A 27,995-nucleotide genomic window follows, 5' to 3' on the forward strand; every position below is an offset into this window, starting at 1 on the left:
GTTTTGGCAGCAGCCCCTCAGGGCAAGGGGAAGCTGATATCATAATTATTGGCTCACCCAGCAGCTGCCTCCCCTCACCTGATGTCAGCACAGACCCGGGACGGCCGAGCTGACGGACTGACAGACGGACTGAGCTCTTGGCCCCCCAGCCTCGGGCCCCCACGCCGACCTGCTTCATTGAGCAGGTAAGAGGAGACCCGGCCTCAGTCAGCCGTGGAGGCCAGCAGGGCCGGGCCAGGGCATGGGGTGGGAGGGGTTGCTTTTTTAACGGGCCAGGGAAGTGACTGCGAGCACTGGGGTCCCCCCATCTTCTCACTGCAGCTCAAGGGAGACTCAGGAAGTGGGTGAGTGCCTGGAGGCCCCAGAGGACCCTCTCCTCCATGCTCCTCCCTCTTGTTCCTGTTTCAAGTTGTCTAACTTCAAGCCTTCTTGCTGTAGCAAAGCTTTTCATTCTGGTGTTTGTTGGATTTTGTGCGTGCCTCTGTGTGTTGAGAGGGTGTACTCAGCCAGTCGGTGCTGGGAGAAAAGGAGGACTCGGAAGCGCTAGAACTGGAAAACTTGAAAGACAGTGAGGCAGATTCCCAACTCAATGATTTCTCCAGGTAGAGGGGGCAGAGCTCAGCTCTGGGGGCAGGTGGTGCCAAGGATGTGTGTTGACCAGCGAATCACTCAGCATCTCAGGGCAGCCTGGGCTGGGGTCTAGAAGCCTGGGGTCTGGGGGAGGCCTGGGGTGCAGGGAGGAGGCGGTGCATCTGGCGGAGAAGCAGACAGGTGGCAAACAGGTGCTATGGACAGTACCTGATGCTGAGCTCAAGGCAGGATCCCCTGGAGGTCTAGGAACATCTCTCTCCCTCAAGAACCCTGAAGCCGACCTGGCCCAGTGAGCAGAGCTGGGACATGCAGAGAACTCTCGGACCCTTGAAGCCTAGAACTGGGGTCTGGAAAGTGAAAGCCTGTAGGGAATTGGATGGAGCCACAGAAAGCCCCCTCTGGCTCCCACGGTTCCTCCCCACCCCCTACCTGATCAGGTAAGGTTCTGGCATTCCCCCTGGAGTCCCCCAGGCCCTCCCTAAATGTCCAAAGAGCACGTTAGATTAAGAATCAACTCTAACAAGTGGGCGTGTTTTCTTCTCTCTGCATCTACGAGTGTGGGGGGATACGCTTGTGTGTGTGTTGTGGCCAGACACAGGTGATCAGAGGGAGAGGACCCAGGGAGAGGGCCCATTCTCTTGAGAAGTCATCTCATCCATCCCCCTGCCTCTAGGCTGGTCATTGTCCACACCAGACAGGACATCCCCCTCCGCGCTTTCCTAGTCCCGAAGGAGGAAACTCGATCAGTTTCCCCACAGCCATGGAGTCCTTCCCGGAGTCTGAAGCCTTTAGTGCTGCAGGGTCCAGCTGTGCCAGCCCTCATAGCCTCCTCAGTTCCCCACAGAAGAAAACCAGTTCCTCTGGGCTGATTGGGGAGGGTGGCCTTGCAGCCAGTCCAGTCCCCACCATGCCTGGCTCAGGGGGTTTCGACACCTTGGTTATTCCTTGACCCCCAGGATGTAGGCAGTCGAAGGGCATCCACAACTGATGGAGGGTAGCAGCTCCTGTCCTGGCTCCTCTCTGTGGTGGACCAGGCTGGGCTAGAGTTGGGCTCAGGCTCCTCAGAGGAGAAGGTGCCATGGGGAGAGGCACATGTCCTCCCAGCTCCCGCCCAGCCCCGCCCGTCCTGCCTTTGCCGAGCTCAGCTCCCGGCTCCAGGGCCTGCCGAGGCACGCTGCCCCCCCAGGCCCGGCGCCTCACTCACCTCCCAGGGCCAGGAACCTGTTCTCCCAGGAATGCTAGGGAGTTCTCAGAGGGCTTTATTTCCCAGGGGCTCAGGGAGCCCCAGAATCCTCTTGATTCTGCTCCTGGGAAAGCAAGAGAAAAACTAGGGGTTTGTGACCCCTCCCTGCTCCCCGTGTTTGTCACATCCACACACTGACCCCACCTGGCCCCCAACCAACAGCTTTCATCGTTCCTGTGAGAAGGGAGAAGGCTCAGTACAGTTCAAGACGAGGGGAAAGCCTGGTGACATTGTGCCTTCTGGGAAGCTGTCATGTGTCCCCTCCTTGGTCTCAGCGGAAGCCTTCCCTTAGCCTCCATGGAGACTCTCATCTGCTCTCTAAGGAAGCAACACAGCAGCACTTCCGGTGGGCTCTCAGTCCTTCCAAGCCAGGAAGTTCTTCCTGATGTCTAACCTCCCTCCTTCCAGCTTGAGTTTTTATGGACTAGATGAACCCCCCACTGCCTGCACAGGGCTCAAACACATAGCCAGAGACTGTTACCAAGTCACAGTGACATTTTCTGGGAGTTTGCCTACAAGAAGGTACAGAAAGAAGGCCCCAATGCCCACTGCCCCTCTATGGGTCTCTCCATCTCCATACTCTAATGAGGAGGGGCTGTTGGGAGCCACTTTTGCCTGCCTTCCCTTGTTCCCCCATAACGGAGGGATTCAGGGGACAGAGGTCCCGCAGGTGTGCCCTGCCCTCCTTCCTTCCCATCACAGTCCACCATCCCTGCTGAAGCCTACAGGAGTTCAACCAGCCGAGATTGGCTTCTGCAGCAGGAGAGACTGGCCTTCGTCTTCAGAGGGACGTTTCAGGATTTTACATTGAGTTTGGCTGGACTATGTGACCAAAGGAGGTGGTTTCCTGAGTGGAGAAGCAACCATTGATCTGGGGTGGGTGTGGTTGGGCTGGCAACATGCCCAAGAGCAGGGGAATGACAAGATGAGCTCCAGGAGAGTGCATCTCAGAAGCATCAATCAAAGGTCCCCGAATAATTCTGGCCTTTCCAATAGATCCATTCCCACCCTTTGTCTCTTCCTCCATCTCTCTGCCCATCCCCAACCTCAACCGCAACTCCGTCCTTAACCTTCATTCCACCCTATTTCCTTTCACCATCTAACCCTATCTCCATTCCTCTTCCTATCCAGCTCCCCATTCCCAATTTCACCTCCATTTTCACAACCCCATCCCTCTCTTCTCTTTCCCCCTCACCTCCTCAGCCCTACCTCCATCTTTATCCCTAACACCATAGACCCACCCCACGCCATGCCCACCTCCAACAGGATGGATCTTTTCATACATCAGAGATCCCCCTGGAGTCCAACACCCCTTATCAGCGACCCCCACCCCTGTCAGGTCCTGATCTGTCCTCCACATTCTCCCAGGGTTCAGGAAAAGCCCAGAGCCATGTCGCTAGGACAAAATGGATGAGATAGGATCATCCCTGGAGAAGCCCTCAGCTTCCAGATTCTATCTGGACCTTATACACTGGATGCTGGTCAAACAGTAAAAATGAATTTAGCCCTGGCCGGTTTGGTTCAGCAGTTGGAGCATCAGCCTGCAGACCAGAGAGTCCCGGGTTCAGTTCCCGCTAGGGGCATATACCAAAAAAAAATGAATTTAGGTACAAGAAGACAAGTTCAGGTCTGATGTCCAGATGGATCTCTCTGCACTGCAGGTGGTGGCAGGTACACGGGGGAAATGGAGAGATGAGTGCAGAGGACTTCCAAAGGAGGCAGTGGCAACCTTTCTTAGGAGCCTGGCAGTGTAACTGATCCAATTTGGCATGGCTAGTCCCAAGGCAGGGAGATGGACAGAAGCTGAAGCAAGGAGACCTGCCATCGTGAACATCCCGGGTCTCTACCCCACCTCTGGTTCTTGCTTAGTTAGCTCAGATTAATGGGGCCAGGGGAAGAATTAGCTGAATCGTGATCTTTCAAGGAACTTGAGTCAAAAACCAGCTGTGAGTCACAGAGAAAAGGAACCCATGCTCTCATGACTACTCTCAAGCTCCAGGGTATAGGCACCCCTCAAGATGCCCAAGGATGCAACCAAGAGCCCACTGGGAAGTCTGACCTAACCCCCCACCTTGTGCTCATAGGAAGATGCCTGGTCAGTCAGCCTCAAGCTCTGCTCCCCCACACTGAAACTACTACTTCTGACAAACAACAGCTGTCCCGGGCACCAACACACACACACACACACACACACACACACACACAGAATGGGGTGTGTCTCTGGAACCGGATTGCCGGGAGACAGTTGGAGATCCCACCTACACTTGTAAATTCCACAACCATGTCCCAGACTATACCAGCTCATCAGTCTTGGAAGGCATAGAATATGCACAAGGACGCACGCGCGCACGCGCACACACACACACATACACACCACTGGAATCAGAAAACCCAATTATCAGACTCTGTACTTAGCTGTCCCCCCACAACAGAGCCAGAGTGACCACAGACGTGTTCACTGTCAGGTGTGTCCCCAGCCCCTCTGGGAGGAGAGGGGAGCCCACACAGGGCCTTACAGAGCATGCCGCTTTGGAGAGGAAGGCTCTTCGGGCCTTCCCCTGAGCATGTCCAATCTGCTGGAGGTGGGAAGGGTCTGGGAGAACAAGTTCTTTGGGATGACAGTGCCAAGCCCAAGAGGATCTGGGGGTAGTGAAAAGAGAAAGGTGGGGTCTGGAGCCTAGGAGCTAGAGGGGCTCAGGAGAACCCCCAGAACCTGACACTTTACATCCTTCTCCTCGGATGGGCAAGAAAATGACTAGGTGCTCAGAGCTGACTTCACCCAGCCCAGGTGCCTGCAGGACTGGCCAGCGTATAGGCACCTGCATAGCCCAGAACAGTCCCTTCCCATGGTGGGCCTCCGTTTCCCCATCTGTAAAATAGAGAGGGACTTGGGTGGGAGGGACTCCCAGGACTCTTTTTACTCCAAAGTTTGGTAAATTCAGACAGTTAACTTACTGCGAACTCAAGCTCTGGATGGTGTGGGGTGCGGGGCTCCGCCGGTATGTGTTTGTCCTGAATTAGATCTGTCTTATTAGTAGTGGTGGCAGAATTAATATCACTAAAAACAGATGGGTAAGAATGAGCAGTCCTTCTGATAATGATATGTATAGAGTGTGAGAGGCCCAAGGAATAGTAGGATCTGGTGTCATCTTATGCCCCCACTAAGGTGGGCATGCAGAGAGGGGCCTAGCAGCTGGATGTAAGCATTCTTGACCACCCCCATGGGGAGCACCCTAGGAAAGGCAAATGTTTGAAGGGGAAGAGATCTCAGCCACCATTCTTCTCCTGAAATCTCTTGCCTGGGACCCCGGTGGAGGAGGCAGGAACACCAGACAAGATGGAGTGGGTTTATCTGGTTCTCAGTCAGTCCCCAGGACAGCCGGGTGAGGTATGTAGGGCAACATTTTATAAAGGAGGAAATGAGGTTCCTTCCTGTGACTAGTCCACAATGATGGCGGAGCTGGGAGAGGATGTTTCTGGGGTCCTTGGTCAGAAGGACTCCCTGTGAGGGCCACGGGGATAAAGGGAAGGAGTCTGGGATGATAAATACCAGGCTAGGGTATGAGGTGAAACAAGGTTCTGTCATCCTTACTGGTCTCACTGTTCAAATCTTCAGCTGCCAATCATTGCCATAGCCAATCAGCTCTGCAGCCAGTTGCCAATGCAGCCCACAGGAGGCTGGGGGTGGGAAGACTCAGTCCCCAGTGACTTCATATGGAGGAAGGACTTCTGGACCACAGGATGGCAGAGTTAATGGGTACTCGGAGTCGAGGAACTTCCTCCAGGTCTCTATCCCATTCTGTCACCTCTCTTCAGCCAATGTGGCTGAAGGAAGCTTGTTTTCAAGAAGGATGAAGGCCATATTTCATAATCTGTGAAAAATCCTCCTGTTCCTCCTCACATCATCATCCATTCTTTGGTCCTTCACAACTGGGCAGACTGAGGATTAGAAAGAACTTTCTTCTCTGGAAATCAGTGTCTAAGGTCTTAGGTCACTTCATTACACACACTGACCCCTGGGAGGCTTAAGCAGGCAAAAAGTCCCCACCCCGTAGGAGACCAGCAACCAAGTCAGGCCCTCAATGGTTCTAGGTCACCTTGGCTACTTGCAAGTTCCTTACCAGGCCTGCTCTCACCATCAGACTTAGTCATGCCTTTAAAAATCCCTGGGGGAGGTAGGAGGGTTAGAGGCATCTTTTCCCCAAGTTGCCCATCTAAGGGTTTCATGCTTTTTAAATTTTGCCTCCCCCTCCCCCTGCTAAGCGTGGAGGGCAAGCTGACCTTACTTCTGGGAGCAAGATCCGAAGGTAGCCTCACAGCTGCAGAGCCTGAGCTCTAGAGTAGGCAGGAGGGGGAAAGGCAGACCATGAATGATACCCAAGAGCAAAAGATCCTTTGAGGGCTGGGCATGTTTAGGTCTCTGGAAAGGGGCATCTGAGGAGTAAGGGGAACCCAGTAGAGCCAATCTCTCAGACTAGGTGGCCATAGTAGAGGAGAGAAGGGTCTTGGTAGGTGTGTCTCAAAAAAGGATAGATGGAAGCTTTGAAGAGTAGCATTTTTTTGTTTGTTATTTTTTGTTGAAACCAAGCATCCCTTCCTTCTTATCTATTAACTAAGCATCTACAGGCAGGTCAAAGACTTCCATCAGTCTGTATCTCTGTTCATTCACCCATCTATCTGTCCACCTTTCCATCCAGCCATTTGTCTGTCCATCTATCTGTCTATCCATTGATCTGTTGATTCCATTCCTCCATCCTTCCATTCACCCACCAATCCATCCATCCATCCATCCATCCATCCATCCATCCATCCCTCCATCCACCCATCCATCATCCATCCAATCCAGAGAGGTCAAGTCCCAGTTGGTCACCTTAGGGATGCTGGGAAGGGCCTGTGGTCCTATGGCATTTATGGGGCATGTGACCTGCCTGCCTGGCCTGGGGAAGCAGCCCCGCCCCAGCCCTCAGGCAAGGGGCTGGTCCAGGCATGTGGGAGTATTTATACCTCGATGGAGGCTCCTGGGGTGTTGCTGGCCTGATGACTCCCTGAAGCCGTGATGGTGGCCATGGCCCAGAGCCTACTGTGAGTGCTTGGATTCAGTTCCATTAGGATCAGGGCTGGGTGGCAGGGGCTGGGGACAGGCTAGAGAGATGGAAAGCTGCCCAGAGGTGCTCAGGGATGGTGGAAAGGAAGGGGTACTAGGCCAAGGAGAGTAGAACAGGAAGCTGTTGAAGTCAGGCATCCACAGCAAGACTGGGACCGACCCTGGAGGAGGGATGAGTCCGTTGCCATTTACTAGCCTCTGGAGGGTCCCTCGGTGAACGGCAGGAAGGATAAGGCAAGAGGACTGAGATGATGCAGGAGATTAAGTTTTGATATCTGGAAGAACTTCCAGTTCAGCCCGGGCACGGAAGGTGGCTCAAGTGTTATTCTGGATGGGCACATGGGGTGATGCTCTGGGACGAGCCCACTTGCGGAGGCAGGGTGGGGAATGACTGAAGCAGCTTTGGGAGAGCCCCGATTTGGGGGACGGGAACGACTCCGCTGCAGGTGCCAGTGGCTCGATTTGAGGAAAGCGTCATATGCAGGACAAAGTGGCTCTTCATCCTTTGCTCTTCTCCACCCCCGTCTGTCTGTCTGTAGCTGCTTCTCAAAGCACTTTCATCAGATCTCAAGGCAGGGTCAAGAGCCAGAGGGGTCAGAAATTTGGTCTCAGAAACATCAATCTTGATGAGAAGAGCTAGAAACCCTCTCCTTCTTGGCACCCTCAGACTCTGAGTATCCTGGGGTGCCCAAGCCTCAGGAGAAGGCCCCCAGGCCCTTCCCTGCCACCCCTAGTAGGTAATTATCGAGCTGCTCCAGGGAACCCCTCCCAGCCAGGCGGGCGGAGCCCCGGGTGGGGCCACAGGCAGCACTGGGCATGGGCCCCACCCCTCGTAAAACATGCTGCCGCAGCCAGCAACAGAAACCATTAAGGCGGAACTGCACGGGCTCCACCTCACTCATAAAGGGCGGGTAGGAGGCACCCCAGGTAGGATGCAGCCCAGGTGGGAGGGAGTGGGGAGAGCTCAGTGAGGACCCTTCGATGTCCCCTGTGACCAGCTACCCATCAAGGACACAAGGACAGACCCTCCCAAGGAAACCTCCAAACTTGCCCCCCACCTGCCACTCTGGCTTCCAGATGTGAGCAAGGAAGGTGAGGAGTCCTGAGATGGGGCCGTGTGGTGTAGTGGTTAAGCACAATGGCTTTGAAGCCTGTGTCTGAATCCTAGGGAGTGTAATTTACTAGCTGAGTGAACTTGGGCAAGTCTGGTTAACCTCTCTGAGCCTCAGTTTCCTCATCTATAAAATGAGGATGATAATACAGCACCTCCCTCCTGGTGTATAATAACTCGCCCAGCTGTTCCTGGTCCCCTTGAGGGTTTCCTCAGGGAGGTCCCTCCAGAAGGCAGAGGAGGGTAAGGGCCCAGCTCCCAGCTCTGTGGACCATGGACACATCCACCAGACCAGCTTCAGCATCTTTAGATGCAAATAATTCCAGTGCCTCGTTTTACTTATAAGGGAATTGAGTATAGAAAGAGGAAGTATTCTGTCCCAAGTCGCACAACCAGCAAACCGGATGTCCCCTGGCCCCACCCCCAAATGGTCCCTTTTGCCTGAGTCCTGACATGCTAGGGAAGCAGTCTGAGAAATGGGAAAGGGTGCCGGTGGAGGGGGCACAGGTCCGGCTGTTGGTGAGACAGGCACAGAGCAGGGATTCAAGAAGGATCTTTGTTGATCCTGATTTACGCTTTCTGGGGAGTTTCTTACTTGTCATGCTCCCTATTCAAGTTAGAGGACCATTTGTTTCTTCCTTCTGACTTTAGGGAAGATCAAACCTGCTTCTTCACTCCTACCCCTGCCCTCCCTCTCCCCAAGGATCATGGAAGGAAGTTCAGAGAGCAGCTGGTGGACAGAATGCCCAGATACCAAAATGGTATTCAGCTAATGTTTGCCAAGGTTGTACCCCTGGAGCGTGTATGTTTGGAGATGTGGTTGGGGCTCTTGAGGCCTGAGAGTAGACGTGGTTTTCAGTTTTAGCCACGTGGTCCTGGGCTTGTCACTTCCCTCTGGGCCTCAGTTTTCTTTCCTGAAAAATGGGGTTAATGACCTTGCTCCCCTGCCAGTTGTATGCTGATAAATGTTCGCCAACCTGCTTTCCAAAAAAAGGGGGGCTCTGATTTATAGTTTGCCGTATTTGCTCATTTCTGTGGGAAAATATTCCTGCCATGGCCATCTTGGGATGATTTCACTAAGTGTGGAGTTGGGAAGAGGTGATGCAACTGGCGCCCCCAAGCCCACGGCTGCTGGCTCCAGCACACCCCTGCCTGCTCCCCTCGGAGGCAAAGAGCAGATGAAATGAGATGATAGATACTCAAGTGCTTTGTAAACTGCGGAGTGCTTTATAGATGCAGAGTTGTGACGATGATCAACCTTATAGCCGAAGGGACCCCAGGGCACATTGAGAGCCCTGGCCTAGCTCCCGCCCAGGAAGGGGGAGGTTGTGGGTTTGGGTGCCCACACTAAATGGCAGGGCGAAGAGTGCCATCTGGGGTAGCTCCTGAGATCTGAGAAAGGCGGAAAGCTGACTGGGCCTCCTGCGCTGGTTTGCTGGTCTTGGCACGTGCACATCCCACCGTGCTTCCTGAAACTGGAGCAGGTAGGAGAAAGGTCAGCGATCAGTGAAGGATTCCCTCTGCGTGCAGATGCCGGCCGCCCGCGGACACTGGAGCCACCAGAGAGGCCTCCTGAGGGATCCAAAGCAACAGTCACTCCCTCCTCACTCTAATCCCTGGAGTTTCCTCGGCCATCCCACCATAGGGGGATGGCTAAAACCATCTCTGAGGCCAGTTGAGCAGCTGAGCCTCTGCAAATGGGGTAGGAGGATATCAGGGAGCTGGAAGTGGGAGGCAGGAAGAGGAATTTCCTCTGCTCTGCCTGCCCCCACACCTAGAGCTCATGCTTTAAATTAACTCTGTCCCACTGTTAATTATTAATAATAGCTATCATTTATTGAGCACATACTATGCATTAAGCTATTTACAAGCAATATTTCATCTAATCCTCCAGAGAGGTACGTATTATTAGCCCTATTTTACAAATGAGGAAACTGAGGCCCAGGGAAGGGAGTTAAGCAACTTGTCTACCCCAAGTCCCACAGTTACTGTGATTCAAATCCAATCCTGACTCTAGAGCTTCTGAACTAGATCATCCAACTTCCGGAACTCCACTGGCTACTCCAGGTTGGAATCAGGAGCCAAGGCGGTCTCATCCCTCTCCCCACAGTGAGCCCTTCCCTGTGCTGGACAGGAGCCCCCCTTATACACCCATCTGAGCCCCTCCGCCCACCCCTGAGGCAGCAGGGTCCTTTGGACTGCAGTTGATGAAGGACCCCCTATTTCCAAGGCGATGTGATCTTAGGCAAGTCCCTTAACCTCTTCTCTGGGCCTTCTTTCCTCATTTGTAAAATAGAGCTTTTGCTGAGGCAACCAAAGGGGTGCCATGGTCACCAGATCAGGAGTCATTAATTATAAAACCTTCCCAGAGGAAACCCTGCACTGAGGGCCATTCAGGGACTTCTGCATCCTCAGTGCAAATCAAGGGACAGGCCTCCAAACTCTCCATAGCTCCCCTGGCTCTAATCCTTCCCCTTGGGGCTTAGAGGAGGTGGGGTGGTGGTTTGGCCAAGCCAGGGTATGAAAGTTATGACTGTGAGCCTTCAGTTAAGGCCTCTGATGTGCAGGAACTCGGTCAGGGCTACAGTGGCCTGGGACATAGGGACTGCTGCAAGGATGGGGTGACAATGTCTTGGGACGTACGGACTGCAGCAAGGATGGGGTGACAATGTCCTGGGACGTAGGGACTGCAGCAAGGATGGGGTGACAATGTCCTGGGACATAGGGACTGCAGCAAGGATGGGGTGACAATGTCCTGGGACGTAGGAACGGCTGCAAGGATGGGGTGACAATGTCCTGGGACAGAGGGACTGCTGCAAGGATGGGGTGACAATGTCCTGGGACAGAGGGACTGCTGCAAGGATGGGGTGACAATGTCCTGGGACGTAGGGACTGCTGCAAGGATGGGGTGACAATGTCCTGGGACGTAGGGACTGCAGCAAGGATGGGGGTGAGGCAGATGCTGCAAGGGTCCTTGCAGGAAGGCCAAACCCTCGCAGGAGGTTCGACCCGACCTGGGGTTCAGAGAGGCCCTCTCAGGTTCACGTCTCAGAGGAGCAGGGAACAGAGCCCCCTGAGGCTGAGTGAAGGGAGGCCAGGCAGATAGGGCAGGACTGGCAAGGGCAGCCGCTACCGGGCCATGGGGCCATTAGCCAATCTTCCCAGGCCTGTCAGGCCTGAAGCAGTGAGACCACCAGGGAAAATAGAGTCTGGGGTCAGAGACCACAGCCCCATTTGGCCAATGAGGCCAGATGTATGATGCGCATCCTTAAGCATATTCTATGTGCTGGGCACCTTGTACACATCGTCTCACTTAATCTTCCTGCCGGCCCTTCCGGATGGGTTCGCAATTGCCATTTATCAGAGAAGCAAAGAAAGATGCAGAGAATTACACGGTTTGTTCAGTCACCCAGCCAGGAGGTGACACCGCTGGGATTCAAACTCGAGTCAGTTGAAATCTTAGCTAAACCCTGGCTCTTCACCACATTTTATTGTGGCCTCTGGAGAGGGGTCCAACCACCACCCACTGTGGGGGGAAGGGCACCCCCCCACGGCCTTGCCTCTGGAGGTGCTGGAGAACACCTCGGGAAAGCAATCTGGGCCAGGGCCAGGTGTGACAGGCAGGCCCCAGCTGTCCAGGAGCTGTCCAGGGAGCGGGGGCCAGACCAGGCGGTCATGCGGAGCCAGAGATGGGCTGCCCTGCACCTTGGGCCCCATGCCTGCTCCATTGTGGTGTCCAGTTACGGCCAGCTCGGCGCTTCCCCGGTCACGCCACATTTAGCATTGCCGAGTGAGCGGGCGCCTGGACACAGAGAAGGGGCGGTGGAGACTCTTGAAGGGGCGGGAGAGCCTCCCACCAGGCCCCCACCTGGACCCCAGCTACCAGCTCCCTCCACCACTGAGCCCAGAGGGACTTGGAACAAATGTCTTCCCTTCCTGGTCCCTGTTAACCCCTGTCAAACAAAGGAGATAGTTCATTTAGCAAAGATGTGCTAACCCCAGCCCGGGCACCATGGAATCTCCAAGGCCATTCCTCCACCCACAGCTCCTAAGAGAGCATAGCTTGGGATGCGCAGTCATCCTGCTCTGCTTGAGTGGGTCTTGGGGAGGAGGGATAAGTGTGAACCTCATGATTTTCTTATTGCCTGTCCCACCTCCAGCTTACCCCACCCCTACTCTGACCCCCTATGAAATGAAGAAACTGTAAGACAGACTCCAGAGTCAGACAGATCCGGGTTCAAATCCTGCTCTATCAAGGATTAGCTATGTGACTCAGGCAAGTCACATGACTCCTGCAGGCCTCAGTTTCCTCATCTGAAAAGTGTGCTTAATAATGTACTTACTTTCCTCACAGGTGTTCTAACAAACCAACAAAAACATTCTCCGTATCATTTATACAATGGCCAGCCCAGAGCAGGCATTTGGCAAATGGTAGCCTTTATCAGAGACCACATGGGTAAAGAGAAGTAAATTCAAGAGAAAATGCCCTTTGCAGGTGGCGGAGAAGGAAGGCAGAGAACTGAGTGATGATGATAGAGCCGTACTAATGAGAGCTGGCATTTATTGAGCACTTACTACATGCTAGACATTGTGCTCACTACTGCGTGTGCATGAGTTCATCGGACACAGCATGCCCCCGAGGGAGGCCCAGCTCGCTCCTAGGTCTGATGAGGATGACGCTGAGGCTCAGAGAGCTTCGCTGGCACAGCTAGCAGGAAAAGGCCAAGGTTGGCTTTGAGCGGAGTCCTCAACCATACAGCTGTGCTGGGGACAGAGGTCTCCTACAATTCTAGGTCTGAGCAACCAACCCCTCAGATATCATGCAGTCTAATCCCTTTGATTTTCAAATGGTGACACAGCTCAGAAAGGGCAGTGGCCTGCACAAAGATTGGAGGTCATAGGAGAAAACAGCACATGCCAGACATTCCACTGTGGGCCATGGCGGCATCCCCTGTGCCATGCCAGGCTTCCAGGGCCACCAGCAGTCAGGTCCTCTCAAGACCCCACCTGTACACTGGTCATGCCAGCCAGGCCAAGACGCCCGACGGTGGTACCACAGGCCTCTGCTGAGGGCTGCTCACTTGTAGTATGAGGGTCCCTCCCACCCCAGGCCTGGGCCTGGCCCACTTCCTTTCTTCTCCAGCTCCCCTTCCTCTCAGGACCACCCACTTGCTCAGCCACTGCAGACACTGCTTGCCACAGTCACCTAGCCAGGCCTTCACTGTGGAGACAGGAGACAACGTCCAAGGAGCAGAGGCAGGGTCTCACTGGGAACCTCTAGTTCACTACGCTGCAGCTGCAGAGCCTACAGCGGCCAAGCCTTCCCTCCCTCGGGGTGGGGGAGGCTCCTAACTGGTTCATTTTGCTCTTTCCACAGTGGTCTCTTCTCTGTCTTTTTTTTTTTTCCCATGTTTCTATTGGTTTTTTTTGAGAGAGAGAGAGAGAGAGAGAAACATCCATGAGAGAGAAATATCAATCAGCTGCCTCTTGCACACACGCCCCCACCCCCACCGCTGGGATCCAGCCAGCAATCCTGGCACGTGCTCTGACCGGGAATTGAACCGGTGATCTCGGTGCATGGAAGGACGCTCAGTCCACTGAGCCACACCGGCCGGGTTCCATGCGTCTTTCTTGCTCTATCCCTCACATTGTTTATCTGCTTTCTTCTGTTTCTGATGTTTCTCGCAGTTTCTGTTTGCCTGTCTGTCTGTCTGTCTCTCTCTCTCTTTCTCATCAAGATGTCTGGCTAGAGTCAGGGTCCCAGCCAGGGATGGGGTGGGAGTGGAGGTGGTGGACTTGGGATTGGTCACCCCTGGATGCTGGTCCTCATTCTCATCGCAGCCGGCTTTCTTCGAGGCCAGGACTGGGTGATGGTGTCACTACTCCCGCCACAGTCTGACGTCACGCTGCCAGGCTCCACCAGACTCGAGGGCGAGCCCCAAGGGGACCTCATGCAGGCACCGGGCCTCCCAGGCTCCCCTGCCCCACAGAACGTAAGTACCTGGCACCTAGGCCTGGGCGGAGGCAAAGTCCTGAGGGCTGCATGGGAAACAGACGAACGGTCACCTCCACCTTCCAGGGACCTCCCTGGGGTCTGACATGTCCCTTCCACCAGCAGACAAGTACCCAGTGACTCCAAGATCCAGAAATATTCAGATATGCTCATTCCTTCAGTCTGGGGATTTTCCAGGGCAGGAACATACATCCATCTACTGGTGGCACCCCAGGTTTAAGAGCAATGTACCTTCGTCACACTGGGGCTTCCAAGGACAGGCTAGGTCCCCTCCGTCATTTGGGGTCCCCCTGGAGCTCAGCCCCAGACCCCTTCACCCTAGCACAGAGTAGGATCCTGGGCCAGCCTCCGCTCACAGGTCTCTGTCCTCTGTCCGCCCAGAAGCATGCCGGCTTCAGCTGCTCGTCCTTTGTGCCCGATGGCCCTCCAGAGAGGGCACCCTCGCTGCCTCCACACAGCCCCAACATCGCATCCCCAGGCCCCGAGCAAGTCCACTGCGCAGCAGGCCCTGGCCCAGGCCCTTTCCGGCTCTCACCCTCAGACAAGTACCCCGGCTTCAGCTTTGAAGAGGGCCCAGCAAGCAGCCCCGGGCGCTTCCTCAAGGGCAGCCACGTGCCTTTCCACCCGTACAAGCGGCATTTCCAGGAGGACGTCTTCCCCGAGGCCCAGACTGCCCTGGCCCTCGATGGACACTCCTTTAAGACCCCAGGGGCGCTGGAGGCCTTTGAAGAGATCCCTGTGGATGTCGGGGAGGCTGAGGCCTTCCTGCCTGGCTTCTCTGCAGAGGCCTGGTGCAATGGGCTCCCCTACTCCGGCCAGGAGCACAGCCCCCAAGTCCTGGTAAGTGCCAGTGGTCAGTGGTCATCCCATCTACTCTCTGTGCCAACTCCCAGCAGCCCAGAGAAGTCTCCTGGGATCAAACTCCCCAGCTTCCCTTTCGAGACCTTTCCGCTCAGGTTCAGTGTGTAACAAGGAAGCAGAAGGCTCTGAGACTTGGGGTCTCTTGGCTTCATTCTGGGCCTTCGGGTCCGCTAGGGAGGGGATGCTGGCCTGGACAAGCATGGAAGGGACAAGGTGGGGTAGGCAGGCCAGGTGAAAGAAGTTAGCTGGCAGCTTCCCAGTGGCTCCTGAGTCAGGATGCCAGTGTGTGACTTCTCTCTGTTTGTTCAAAGTGTCAAGAATCCCCAGCCAGACCTCTACGCCCATATGCAAATGTGAGAGAAAAAAAGCACACATTCCAGAGGCCAAGAAAAGGGTTTAGGGAGGAGCCACAAAACACAATATTCCCCTCTCCAGCATCAGCACGCAGAGTTGAGAGAGGGCTTGTCCTCTCAAAGGACACTTCCTGACCCCATTCTTCGCAGAGTGGGACCTGGGCATATTCGTAGAAATATCTTGAAAGCATTTTGAAAGGTCCACATGTCCTTCCACAGCCATATCCACAAGCTTTGTGACCTTAGGCAAGTCACTTAAGCTCTCTGAGCCTCTTTCAAAAAGTAAGCTTAACAGTATCTGCTTCCTAGACCTGTTGCCTTGGGAAGAGGAAAGCTAAGAGGAGCTTTGCTGCCTGCCCCCCAGCTTTGGGGTGGGGAGCACTAAGTGGGCTCAGCCTGGGCTATGCCTACTCTGGATGCCCACCAACCCTCCTCAGCTCCCATTGCATCCCCCAGCCACCCCTAACAAAGGCCTGTTTCCCAGGCTTGGAAGATAGAGGAAGGGGTTGGGCACCTACCAAGTGTGGCCAAGACAGGACCCTTGTTCTGGTTCTGGGGCCCTTTGATGGCTTCTCCTCAGGCCTATTGAACATGACAGCAGGTCACAGTGAGGGCACCATCATATCAGATGCTGCCCCCACACAGTGTCTTCTCAATGCCAGCCCCTGGCCACTCTGCCAGGAGTAGGAGTAAATGCTCCCATTTAGTCCTCACAACAGCACTCTAAAGAGTTCCCTCTGGGTCCATTTTGCAGATGGGTAAACTGAGGCTCAGTAGAGGCCAAGTGACTTGTCCCTTAGCCTGTAAGAGGTGAGGCTGAGACTTGAGTGCACACCCTTAACCCCCTGCACAGTGGAGAAAAGCTCAGGCCCAGAGCCCCACAGCTAGCTGGTCAACTGTCTAGGTAACCTGGGCACATCACTTCCCCTTCATGGGCTTAGCCCCATCATCTGCCAAATGAGGGGGTTGGACACAGTGCTCTTGGCCCTTCCAGGCCTGAGATTCTATGATTATGGCTATCTATGCATCAGCAACCCCAGGGCACACCCAGAGAGCTCACAGCTGATTTGACCCTCTGGCCCAGATGCTGGTTCCCAAGTACCCTCATAATCCCAGGAACAGTGGTCCACCTCCTCCAAGCCTTATTCATCTTCCAGCCTAGCTGCGCCCGTCTTTCCTGGCCCTACTCAGGGTAAAGCTCTGTGCTAGGCCCTGAGGCCTCTGTGTGGGGCTCACAGTTCATGGAAATCCAGAGTCTGGCCACCACCACTGGCAGGAGCTACAGGCTCCCTGTGCCAGTTTGAGAGAGTGCCATAGGCTGGTGCAGACCAGCAATGAATGGGGCAGACTCCCTGAAGCAGGGAGCAATGGCTCTAGGGGAGGTGGGGGGTGGCAGATAGAGCAGAGAGAGGACTCACTAGCCCCCTCCAGGGAGCCTGCTGGAGCTTCCTCGGGCTTTGCAGAAGAGAAAGTGGCATGGCCTGGAGGCCCCAGCTGGACCAACCTGTCTGGCCACTTCCTGGGCTCATCATGGCTCTGCAGAGGGAATTCTGGAGCTGTGGCCTTTACCTGGTGTCCTTTGCAGACCTGTTCTAAAAGGCTGGGGCTCTGAACCCTCAGGCAGACCCTGGGCTCCACTTGGTGAGTGGGGTCAGACACTGCACCCCCCCTTGTGCCATTGCAGGGAGATTGCTGGCCCTACCCCAGCCTCAGTGAAACAAGTCTCCCCCACTTCCCTGGACGGCCCTGCCTCCTCCTTTCACCCGCAGCGAGGTGGGAGGTGGGGAGCACTGTCAGCTCCAGCCCCAGCTCCACCACTCATTGCTGAGTTCCCTTGGAAAACTCCCTGCCCTTCTGTGTTCTCTGTTCTCCAGGAATGAGCTTTGGGGAGGCAAAGTAGGAGTTGTTTTTGTGGAAGGTTTAAGACACAGAAGAGAGGAAGGAAGAAAGATAAGGCCTAGCCCAGTTATCTGCTTTTTCTTCCATCAGGGGTCAGAAGTCAAGGTCAAGCCCCCAGCTCTGGAGAGTGGTCCTGGCATGTACTGTTTCCAGCCCCCCTTGCAGCACATGTACTGCCCCTCCCAGCCTCCCTTCCACCAGGTGGGTTTGGGGCAAGTGGGCATGCTTCCCCAGAGTCTCAGGATGCTATGTGGGTGTGTGATGTGTGGGTGTGTATGCATCCAGGTGGGCAGCAGAGCCCTAACCCTCAGGCTAGGCCAACTGAGGTGAGGGGCAGGGTTCATGGGGAGGGAAGCAAGTGCCCTTCTCTAGGGTTGGGTGGGGTTTTTCTGAGACCCAGGCAGGGCCTGAGAGATCTCAGAAAAGAGAATGGGACTGAGATTGGGGCAGGGCCCAGATATGAACTAAAAAGGGAGGGAGGAAGAGAACCAGACAAAGACCAGGCAGAGAGAAAGGAATGTGTGGGGTGACACTCAAGGCAGGGAACAATAGCCACCATCTTTTTATGTGGCCTTGGCCTTGAATTCCTTTTAGCTCAGACAGGGTGGGACCAGGCATCGAGCTAGTGGAACTTCCCACCTGCAGGCTCCAAGTCCCCATCGTCTTCGGCCCTTTCCCCCTTCCCCACCTGACTGCCCAGCCTCAGCTCCTCCTAGTTGTGCAGGATGCCAAGCAATTGCCCCACACTGGCATAGGATGGAGGTATTTAAAAGAAGGAATAAAGGAAAGAACCCCAGAGCAGGTAGGCAGCTCCCAGGAGTCACCGGGCAAGACAGAGCAAGTGGCTGCCCAGCGCCCAGCTCCATCCACCTGCAGCCTGGCACTGAGACAGGCCCTGCCTGTGGAGCAGGTTCCACTCCCAGCCTTTGGCACTGGCCCTGATCTTGGCCCAGCCAGGGAGGCAGGCACGTGGCGGGGGGAAGTAGTCAGACTGTTTGCTTTGTGGGAAGGAAGAAAGCGATGGAAGGAAGCAGAAGGGACACATGAGGGGTCATCTCATGAGGGGCCCAGCTGAAATGGCCAAAGCCTCCCTGAGGCTCATGGTCTGACCCATGGTAGCGGGTGTCCCTGAGGCAGCCTGGCCCATCAGGGACTAAGCCACAGCAGGGCTAAGGGGCAACCAGACCTTAAATGGCCTCACCATGCCCAGCCCTGTTTTGATGCCCTCTGCATTCCGCACCCCATCCTCCAACAAGATGGCCGCACCCAGGCTTTATGGAGCCTGCAGAAAGGGTGACTCAGGTACTAAGTGCCGCTCGGGTGACCTGGAAAAAGCACATCAGCTTGGGGCAGATGGGGGAGTCAGAGTCCCCTCCCCCCTCCCCCCCATAAAACACCATCCCTGGCACCACAGCCACTCCCTTTGCTGTAAAACCACCTCCTACCCCCACCTGCCCACCACCATGACCAGCTCTTTCAAAGAGCCACTGAAACTCATAAAAGGTGGCAGTGCCCAGCAAACGCCCAGGCTGGACATCCCACTTCCGGCCTAGCTGCTCCAGGAGATGCAAGAGAGGCCTGGAGTGCCTGCCCAGTAGGGTGCAGAAGCCAGAACTACCCACTGCACGTCCAGCCCAGCCGGGCTGCTATCCCGTCACCATGGCAACCAGAGTACCTGGAGGGCCTGAGAGGAAAGGGCTGAAGGAAGGGAGCTTTGAGGCCTCTGAGATTCTGAATTCCACAATGTGGATCTCCTCACAGGCACTTGGATGTCCACACCCTGGGCCAACCCCCTCAGGTAGTTCTGCCACTGGAGCCCTTGACCATGAGTGGTGGAGCCTAGGACCAGGGAGAGAGGAATCTAGTCTCAGCTCCCTCTCTGGATGTACATGAATGGGGGAAGGGGACCCCCTCCTCCCTCTCTGGATGTACATGAATGGGGGAAGGGGACCCCCTCCTGGGGAAGACTGGTTACCATGGCAACCACTCTGCCCCTTTTGACCTCTACAGTACTCACCAGGTGGCGGCAGCTACCCTGTACCCTACCTGGGCTCCCCACACTATCCGTACCAGCGGATTGCACCCCAGGCCAGCACCGATGGGCACCAGCCTCTCTTCCCCAAACCCATCTACTCCTACAGGTATGTCTCCCAACACTCCTGGGTGGAATGAAGACCGGTGGGAGGACCCCTGGGGAAACTGAGGCATGGAATCCTCATGGTATAAGGATAATGGTGTGTGTTGGGGGGATTATAGCCAGAGCGTGTTGGAGAAGGGTTTTTTTTCTGTTTGTTTGTTTTCTTTGTTGATTTTAGAGAGAGAGGAAGGGAGAGAGATAGAAACATCAATGAGAGAGACCATAGACTGGCCACCTCCTGAATGTCCTCAACTGGGGATTTGGCCCACAGCCTGGGCATGTGCCCTGACCAGGAATTGAACCGGCGACCTCTTGGTGCGTGGGTCGACACTCAACCACTGAGCCACACCGGCCTGGCGGAGAAGGGGTTTTTTCATGGGGACAGGGAGATAGACTAGGTCACTTCTGACCTCTCATCTAATCCTGGGGAGCCATGTCTGTGGCTCAACTCAGCAGACCTGGTGCCCTGCAGGAAGCCTGCTAAGTTCTAGCCTCCTGGGGCCAGGGCCTGGGACTGAGAGTTTAGGAGGGATGCTTGTCCCCTTTCCCCACCCTCCCTCCCCACATACAGAGGGAAGTTCTTCTCCAAAGCTCTACTGGAAATAAGTGAGGAACGAGGGCGGCAGATGTGATACTTATTCAGCATCTGCCAGATGTGGTGCACCTGCTCTAGGGCCGGGATTGTAAGTGCCAGGCCAGCAGCACCAGCCTATCTGGGAGACCTTCTGTCTGAACTTTCCTTTTCCAACCAACAGTGAGACTTGACTTCCTGTGTACCAGGCCTCACATGGGGTCAGGTCATTAGCCAGTGTGAGCTCAGGGGAAGGAAAAGGAATTTAAACATCATCCAAGAACACAGAGAAGGGGTTTGTGGGAGGCAGGGTGATGCACAGAAAGGAGCACACCAGTCCTTGGAGTCCTGCAGAACTGGGTTCAAGTTCAGGCTCTGGAATTTACTAGCTGTGAAACCTCAGGCAAGTTATTTAATCTCTCTAAGTCTTTGTTTATTTGTTTGTTTTTTTTTTTAAAAAAAAAAAACAGCAATATTCAGGCCTTTAGAAGGATTAAGTGCGAGAATATGCCTGGCACATTGTAGAGGTTCAAGAAACCTTAATTCCCTCCCTTACTATCCAACATTTCTGCAGTTGACTGAGGGCTGACTGCTAATGACAGCTTCCATTTAATGAGTGCTTCTATGTGCTAGGCATCATCCTTAATCCTCACAACTTTGAGGTAGCTATTACATTCTTTACTTCAAAGCTGAGGAAAATGAGGCTCAGAGAGGTTAAGGCACTCACCAAAGGTCACACAGCTAGTGAGTGGCTAAGCCAAGATTGCAACCCAGGTCTCTCAGATTCCACAGGACCCTGGTATATCTATACTTCCTGACTTCAGTGGACACTTTTTCATCCCTTCTCCTTTTGGCCTCATAGAGCCTCTCGCCCATTAATTCTGCAGCAAGTTATTTCTCCTCAACCACTCCAGCTGGGACGGGGGGGTTGGGAGTTCTGGTCAGAGGTTAAAACTCTCAGCGTTTTCTCTGCCTTCAGCATCCTCATCTTCATGGCCCTTAAGAACAGTAAAACTGGGAGCCTTCCTGTCAGCGAGATCTACAATTTTATGACGGAGCACTTTCCTTACTTCAAGGTGAGCCCAAGACCCTCTCCCACTCCCCCAGGCCCAGGTGCTGGGCAAGACAAGCCTCTCTGGAACCAGGGGATTCAGCTGGGAGGTGTGAGAAGAGTTAGAGTGAAATCCAGGAGAGATTTCCCCCCACATGCTTCCCCTTATCTCCACTTCAGAAGGACGGGGTTCCATGTGGAGAACAGAGCTCAAACCATTCACTGAAGGTTACACAACAGGCTGGAGTCAGACCTTATTCTGCTGGAAGGTGGACATGTCAGTCCTGTTAGGCTTCAAGAAGCATCCACCTACCCCAAGTGAGGAGAGAGAACTAGGGAAGAAATGAGAGACGGTCCCCACCCCTGCCCCCAAGATGCCGTAGGTCTGGAGGAATTTGGGTAGGAGCTGGCCAGCCAAGGTGACATGGATGCTGGGACCGCAGAACCCAGTGCCTTCCAGGGAGAGATTAGGATCTGCCTCTGTGGGTGGCAGGCTCAGCTGCAGTTCTGCCAAAAAGCCGGGTGTGGGCTTCATGGTCTTTGAGTGTCCCAGGGAACTGGCTGGCTTGCCTAACCTTCCCATGTACGGGATCTAGTTCCCATCACCCACGGAAGGGGCTTCCTTCCCTAGGGGCAGGACAGATGCCCTTTTCTCCAGAAGGGCAAACACATCAGAGAAGGTGACTCATCTGCTCAAGGTCACTCAGCAGGTGAGGCAGTTGCTAGGTCCAGTTGTTTGGCTTCACACAGCACCCATTTCCTTTCTCTGCATGCCCCCCAGACCCTCCAGCACAGACTGCTTCTCCACTGGTGGGTGCAGGGGAGATCAGAACTTGGGTGGAGTGCCTTCTCCAAGGCCTGCACCCTGATGGATACAATCTCATCTGCTACCCAGGCAGAGGGCGGAAGCTGAGGCCCAGCTAATCCAGAGCTCAGCTCCACCTGCCAGTGGGTGATTCCCAGTCCCACATCTTCCCCATTGTCTTGCCTGGGGGATAATTTGAGGCTGATATTCAAACAAGTTTGCACTTGCTGAGCTGCCTTCAGATGAGGACTGGGGCAAGATGGCCAGAGCAGTCTGGTCAGGAATGGAAAAGCATGGTCACCTACCAGAGGTTCTGGAAGGAAGAGGAGGAAGGAGAGTTGTCTCTGGGATTCGAGAAGCAGAAAGCCAGTATCCAGGGCTGCCCCTGTACCCAAACAGGTCAGGGAACCAAATTCCCCTCCACCCCTAAAGCCTTTGGAGGGTCCTGCAAACCCTAAATCCTTTGGAGGGTCTTCTAGGACTTTAAGGGGCCAGGCCAGAGAGAGGGAAGTGAGGGCCCCGCCCAACCCCTCTCAGCCTTTCTTCCCTGCTCACTCCTGAGCTGGCCCCCAGCCTCTCCCTGCATCTCATCTTCCTGGCTTAATTATTTTTCCTGGGAGCCATGTAATCCCTGTTTTATAGAGCTGAAGAGTGAAGAGGTCTAACAGCTTTTTTTTTTTTGTTCTAGTTGTTGTTCTTAGCCGTTGCATCACTCCCTCACTCCCTCGTTTACATTTGACTTCAGAGAGAAAGCATCTTTGAGGATGGGACGGGCCCAGATGATGAAGCCAACCCCATGGGGTGACCTGGGCAGGGCCCTTAACTAGGGGACAGAGTTGGAGTCTGGGCTCTGTTACTGCATCCTTGTGTGATCTAGGGCTAGGCCCTTTCTTTTCTAAACCTCAGTTTCCCAATCTGTAAAATGGCCAGGTTGAACCAGTTGGTACATAGATTCTTTCTTTCCCACTCTGACACTTCCCCTCTGACCCACCTAAGGAATTAATTCAAAGATCCCCTGTTCCCTCTATCTCTCCCTCCCCATTTGAAGGTTCTTTTTCTGGGCAAGGACCCCGGGGTGGTCAGCGCTCATGTGCGAGGTAGCTGAGGTGGGCGTCCTGTAGCCCCATGAGTCAGGGCTGTGGGACTAGAGACGTGTCCATCCACTGGACATAATTGCTAGTGATGACCATCCTTCTCCCAAACAGGAAGTGGCTGGGGTGGGAGCTGCCCTGGCATCTGAATTCACAGATTTATAGAGCTATAAAAGTGCCCAATGCCCATCAACTCTGCCCATCAGGAACACAGCTTTGACTCTCCCAGTAGGGACTGTCGTAGGAGTTGGAGTTGAATCCCCAGCTGGCTGGTCTAGTGGCTCAAGACTTCTTCCTTGTGACCCTGGGAGCCTTAGAGGTCCTCTCAAGCAGCCCCCCCGCCGCAGGCCAGCTGCCCTGAAGAAAGACTCCCATAGCTCCTGCCAGCAACTTGCAGCGAGTTGGCAGCGGAGCCCAGTTCAGCCGGCATGATTCAGCCCGGCAGCTCCCTGGGGCAAGTGAGCTGGGGAGGAGGGAGTGGCTGCCCCTTATTAAGCAGAAACTTGGAGCTGAAAGGGAGAGGGGCCCCACGGGCCAGAGCAGGTACTCTACCCACAGTCACCCCTTCTGGGCCCAGGACTGTCATAGAGCCTGGCACAGAGCTGGAGGTGGGAGGACTGGGGGTGCCTACTGGCACCCCCGCCACCGCCTCTCACCCAACTGAGTCAGCCTAATGGTTTTTACAACACTCCCTGGGCACAATTACTGCACTGGTGACATGACCAGGCCTCCTAATGGGTGTTTATTCTGTTGGCACGAGTGCCCCCCCACCCCGCCGGAGGGCTGGCCTCCCCACCAGGGCACGCCCCTCGGCCACACTCATGTGAACACTCACACCCACATAGGCATACAATCATGGGTACCCACACACACCAGAGAGACTTTCTCACACACACTCATCCTCAGGGACATAGCCTCACACTCAGGAATTCACAGACTCATGCCCGGAGACCAGCTCACACCAGGGAGACACCCAGAGGGACCTGTGACGCCCATCCACACAGCCTCTCTCCCTCTCACACACACACCCAAACTCAGGCACACATGCAGACGTATGTACCACAGTGCACACACCCAAACTCTCATCACTTCACCCAACTTCATCTTTCTTTTCTCCCACATCTGCCCCAGAGGGATGAGGCTGACCCAGGACAACATTCCACAGCGTCCCCCTCATTCCTTCTCCAAAGTTGGCACCAGAGACCTCAGAGTAGCGAGTTCCCTTTCCACAAGGGCTCCGAGCACAGGCTCCCAGGCCCATAGGGAGTGGCCCGGTGCCAGGTGTGGGAGAAGCCTAGGCCTCTGTAGCACCAACCAGCTGTCCCTTCAGGAGACACCTTGACCATCCTCAAGGCCGGCCAGGAAAAAGGTAGGAAGAAGACAGATTTTAGGTGAAAACCACTTGTGGTCAACCCCTGCCAACCCCTCCCCCACCACTAAAGGGAACCGAGCCTGGGCTGGGTGCTGAGGAGGACGAGGCCCAGAGTGGGTGGCAGTTCTGTGCAGGGCAGAGGTTTTCTGGAGCCCAGACCCGGGACCAGCTCTGGCTGCCCGATCACGGCCTGACGTCTTGTTCTGCTCCGGCAGACGGCGCCCGATGGCTGGAAGAATTCCGTCCGCCATAACCTGTCTCTCAACAAGTGCTTCGAGAAGGTGGAGAACAAATCGGGGAGTTCTTCTCGCAAGGGCTGCCTGTGGGCCCTCAATCCGGCCAAGATCGACAAGATGCAGGAGGAGCTGCAGAAGTGGAAGAGGAAAGACCCCATCGCTGTGCGGAAGAGCATGGCCAAGCCAGGTGAGGCGCCGGGCTTCAGGGGAAGGCCCGGGCTTCCCACGAGCCAGAGAGACACTGAAAAAGGAGAACTGATGAGTAAGGAAAGGGCCCGAGTACAGTTCCAGGGCTCAGGAAGGTTTGGGGGGAGAGGAAGGTCTCATGGTATCCCTCTCTCTTGGGCTTTTTCAGAAGAGCTGGACAGCCTCATTGGAGACAAGAGGGAGAAGCTGGGCACCCCACTCCTGGGCTGTCCACCCCCTGGGCTGGCAGGCTCAGGCCCCATCCAGCCCCTGGCACCTCCAGTGGGGCTCCCCCAGCCGCTGCACTCAATCCACCCAGCTCCAGGCCCTATTCCTGGCAAGAACCCCCTGCAGGACCTACTTGGGGGGCATGCGCCCTCCTGCTATGGGCAGACATACTCACACCTTTCACCGAGCCTGGCCCCTCCTGGAACTCCACAGCCATTGTTCCCGCAGCCAGATGGGCACCTTGAGCTGCGGGCCCAGCCAGGCACCCCCCAGGACTCGCCTCTGCCTGCTCACACCCCACCCAGCCACAGCACCAAGCTGCTGGCTGAGCCTTCCCCAGCCAGGACCATGCATGACACCCTGCTGCCAGACGGAGACCTTGGCACTGACCTGGATGCCATCAATCCCTCTCTCACCGACTTCGACTTCCAGGGTGAGCTGGGGGTGGGAAGGGGAGGTGGGACAACACTGGAGTACACCTGGCACTGTGGCCCATCCCCACCAAGTCTCTAGGTTGCGGCTTGCTAGCTGCCAGATTTCTAGTCAACAGAAGCAGAGAAGGCCGGAGCAGAGCAGGCAGGCTGTCAAGGGGCAAAGAAGAATGTCCCTGCCTTCCTCCTTGTGCCCCTGAGCATGTTCCCACTGACCCCATCATCAAAGCACTGTCAGTCTGGGTAGGCTGGAGAGGGCCTGTTTTATTCCATATTTGGCTGCAGGCGACAGAGAGTCCTAACATTCCCAAAGCAGTTACATCTTCTGAGTTCATCTTTTAATACATAAAGAGGAAAGAGATCTGACCCCTAGAAGAATGGTAGGCCTCAGAACCAGGCAGGTCCTGGAGAGACTTAGGGGTAGAAGTCTGGGGAGAGGGTCTATCCATTCCACTCCATCTCTGCATGTGACTAGGCCCCCCTGTTTCTCTCCAGTGCACCCCAGGCCCTGGCACTGGCCACGGGAGGTTTTGAGGATTGTGCTGAACCAGACCACCGACCCCTGGCGTACACTGGGATGGGAGGCAGCCAACCACCCGAGAGCTCCCAGTCTGGTGGAAGCTAGTTCTCAGGAAGCTAGATCCTCACTCCCATCCAGAAGTGGGAAGCAGGGTTCGACAGCCTTGGAGGAGCTATAGACATAAACGTTTACTTGGCCCCGACAATCAGGCAGCATGCTAGGCGCTTTTCATGTGCTCCGTCTCAGGGGCCTGCAAGATAGGAGGGATTATTATACACATTTCACAGAAGCACAGAGGCTAAGTAACTTTCTCAAGGTCACTTAGCTAGAAAGAAGAAGAGTTAGGGTTGAAATCCAGACAGCCAAGTTCAGTATTTAGTCCAGCCTCCTTCCACTAGACCCTGCCACCCCAACACCCAGGGCAATTGCCAGGGCACAGACACAGAGGAGGATGAGGCGGCAGCACTATTTTCTCCTCGGAGTAAGGTGTGCTTCCGGCTCTGTCCCCGTCCCTTCGGCCCTGTAGTAGAGGTGGCCCAGGGAGCCAGGTCCAGCCATCTCATCAGGTCCAGCAGGGCACTGGAGGAAGATCTGTGGTCCGGGCTGCAGATCCACCTTCCTTGGAGCCTGAGCAGCAGCTAGAATGCAGAGTTCCTGGGGCTCCCTCCCCAGGCTACCTCTGGAGTGCACAGCAGCTGCATCAACCCTTCCAATGGGCAGTTTTCAAATCCTCAATCCTCCCCACCTCCCTAAAAAAAGCCACAGAGATCATCTGGGCTATGGCTTTTAGACCATACATGGGAGGAGGAATCAGAGAGATTCAGCAACTACTTGGGGTCACACAGCTCGTGCCAGGGTCTCTTCCCCAGCATATGTGACCCACTGTGCTCTCTTTAGCATGTGGTAGCCATGGGGTGGGGGGTAAACAGGGCCCCTTTGGTGCCTCTCAGTGACTCCTGTTCTCTCCCCCAACTAGGAAACCTGTGGGAACAGCTGAAGGATGACAGCTTGGCCCTTGACCCTCTGGTACTGGTGACTTCATCCCCGACATCGTCGGCAATGCTGCCACCTCCACCACCACCCCACTGCTTCCCCCCTGGGCCCTGTCTGGGAGAGACGGGCAGTGGGGCAGGTGACTTGGCATCACCAGGCAGTGGGGGCTCTGGAGCACTGGGTGACCTGCACCTCACCACCCTCTACTCAGCCTTCATGGAGCTGGAGCCCACGCCCCCCACGGCCCCCGCTGGCCCCTCTGTGTACCTCAGCCCCAGCTCCAAGCCCATGGCCCTAGCATGAGCCATGCCCAGCAGCAGCTCCAGCCTTTGCCTGGCCTGGAAGTCCCAGCTGGCCGCCCACATCGGGCTCACCTTAAAGGTCAAAGAAGGAAAACTCTCCCTGTCCCTATGACACTAAGCCAACTTGTTAGCTGGCAGCTGCAGGTGGAGACACCGCCTAGGATGCTGCCCCCTCACACATTTCTGCTGCCTGGTGGGCCGGCTCCTCACTCAGAGTCCCTGGAGAACAAGTGTCTGGCAAGAAGAAAACACACTCTCACTCTTCCACACTCAAGCCTTCACGCACGTGTGCACGTGCGCGCACACAGTTCTTCAGACATACACCCACCCTCATGCCTTGTATCCAGAGGAATCAGAACTACACCACAGAGCCTGACTTCATTTTGGGGGCAGCTGACGGCTGAGTGCTTTGGTTACCAAAAGCTCAGTGCCCCGTGCCAGGTCTAAGAACATCTTGAACACTATTTTGATGTCACATTCTCTTCAGGCCTGGCCCCCTCCAGGCATGATCTTTCCCCAAAGTCCCGGTATTTATTTTCCCATCTTTATCCCAGCAGCCCATAAGGGAGGAGGAGACTCGGAGCCTCTCCCCAAGTGGCCTGGGGACTCCCGGGGGGGCTGCTATTTAGCAGCACTGACTGCCAGGCTCTACCCATCCTCAGCATATGCTCTGTCTAGGGTGACACACAGGAGGGGCCACGTCTACCCCAGGACCAAACTGAGCCCAATCCTGACACAAAGTGTTTGGAAAAGCCCCTGCCCTTGGAAACTTGAAAGTGTCCTCTCCTTCCAGCCCTGGGTGTAGGAAGGGCCCCTCCAAGTCACTACAGTCTCACTCCTTCTCTATAAGAAGTTCATGTAGTTTAGGCCCCAGCTTACTAAGTACTTCCAACTGCC

At 55.2% G+C, this 27,995-nt stretch overlaps 1 protein-coding gene across 1 annotated transcript; it reads left to right on the plus strand.

Annotated features, from left to right (window-relative positions):
• On the plus strand, nucleotides 1–27,969 carry FOXN1 (forkhead box N1). The gene is made up of 9 exons (XM_036268961.1): nucleotides 1–185; nucleotides 13,906–14,042; nucleotides 14,444–14,902; nucleotides 17,266–17,376; nucleotides 19,186–19,316; nucleotides 20,863–20,959; nucleotides 24,418–24,625; nucleotides 24,794–25,285; nucleotides 26,780–27,969. The coding sequence occupies exons 2-9, from the start codon at nucleotides 13,920–13,922 to the stop codon at nucleotides 27,097–27,099; spliced, it is 1,941 nt and encodes a 646-aa protein (XP_036124854.1). The 5' UTR covers nucleotides 1–185; nucleotides 13,906–13,919; the 3' UTR covers nucleotides 27,100–27,969.
• The last annotated feature ends 26 nt before the right edge of the window (nucleotides 27,970–27,995 follow it).

Source organism: Molossus molossus, unplaced genomic scaffold, assembly GCF_014108415.1.
Source record: "Molossus molossus isolate mMolMol1 unplaced genomic scaffold, mMolMol1.p scaffold_m16_p_19, whole genome shotgun sequence".
Taxonomy (NCBI): Eukaryota; Metazoa; Chordata; class Mammalia; order Chiroptera; family Molossidae; genus Molossus; species Molossus molossus.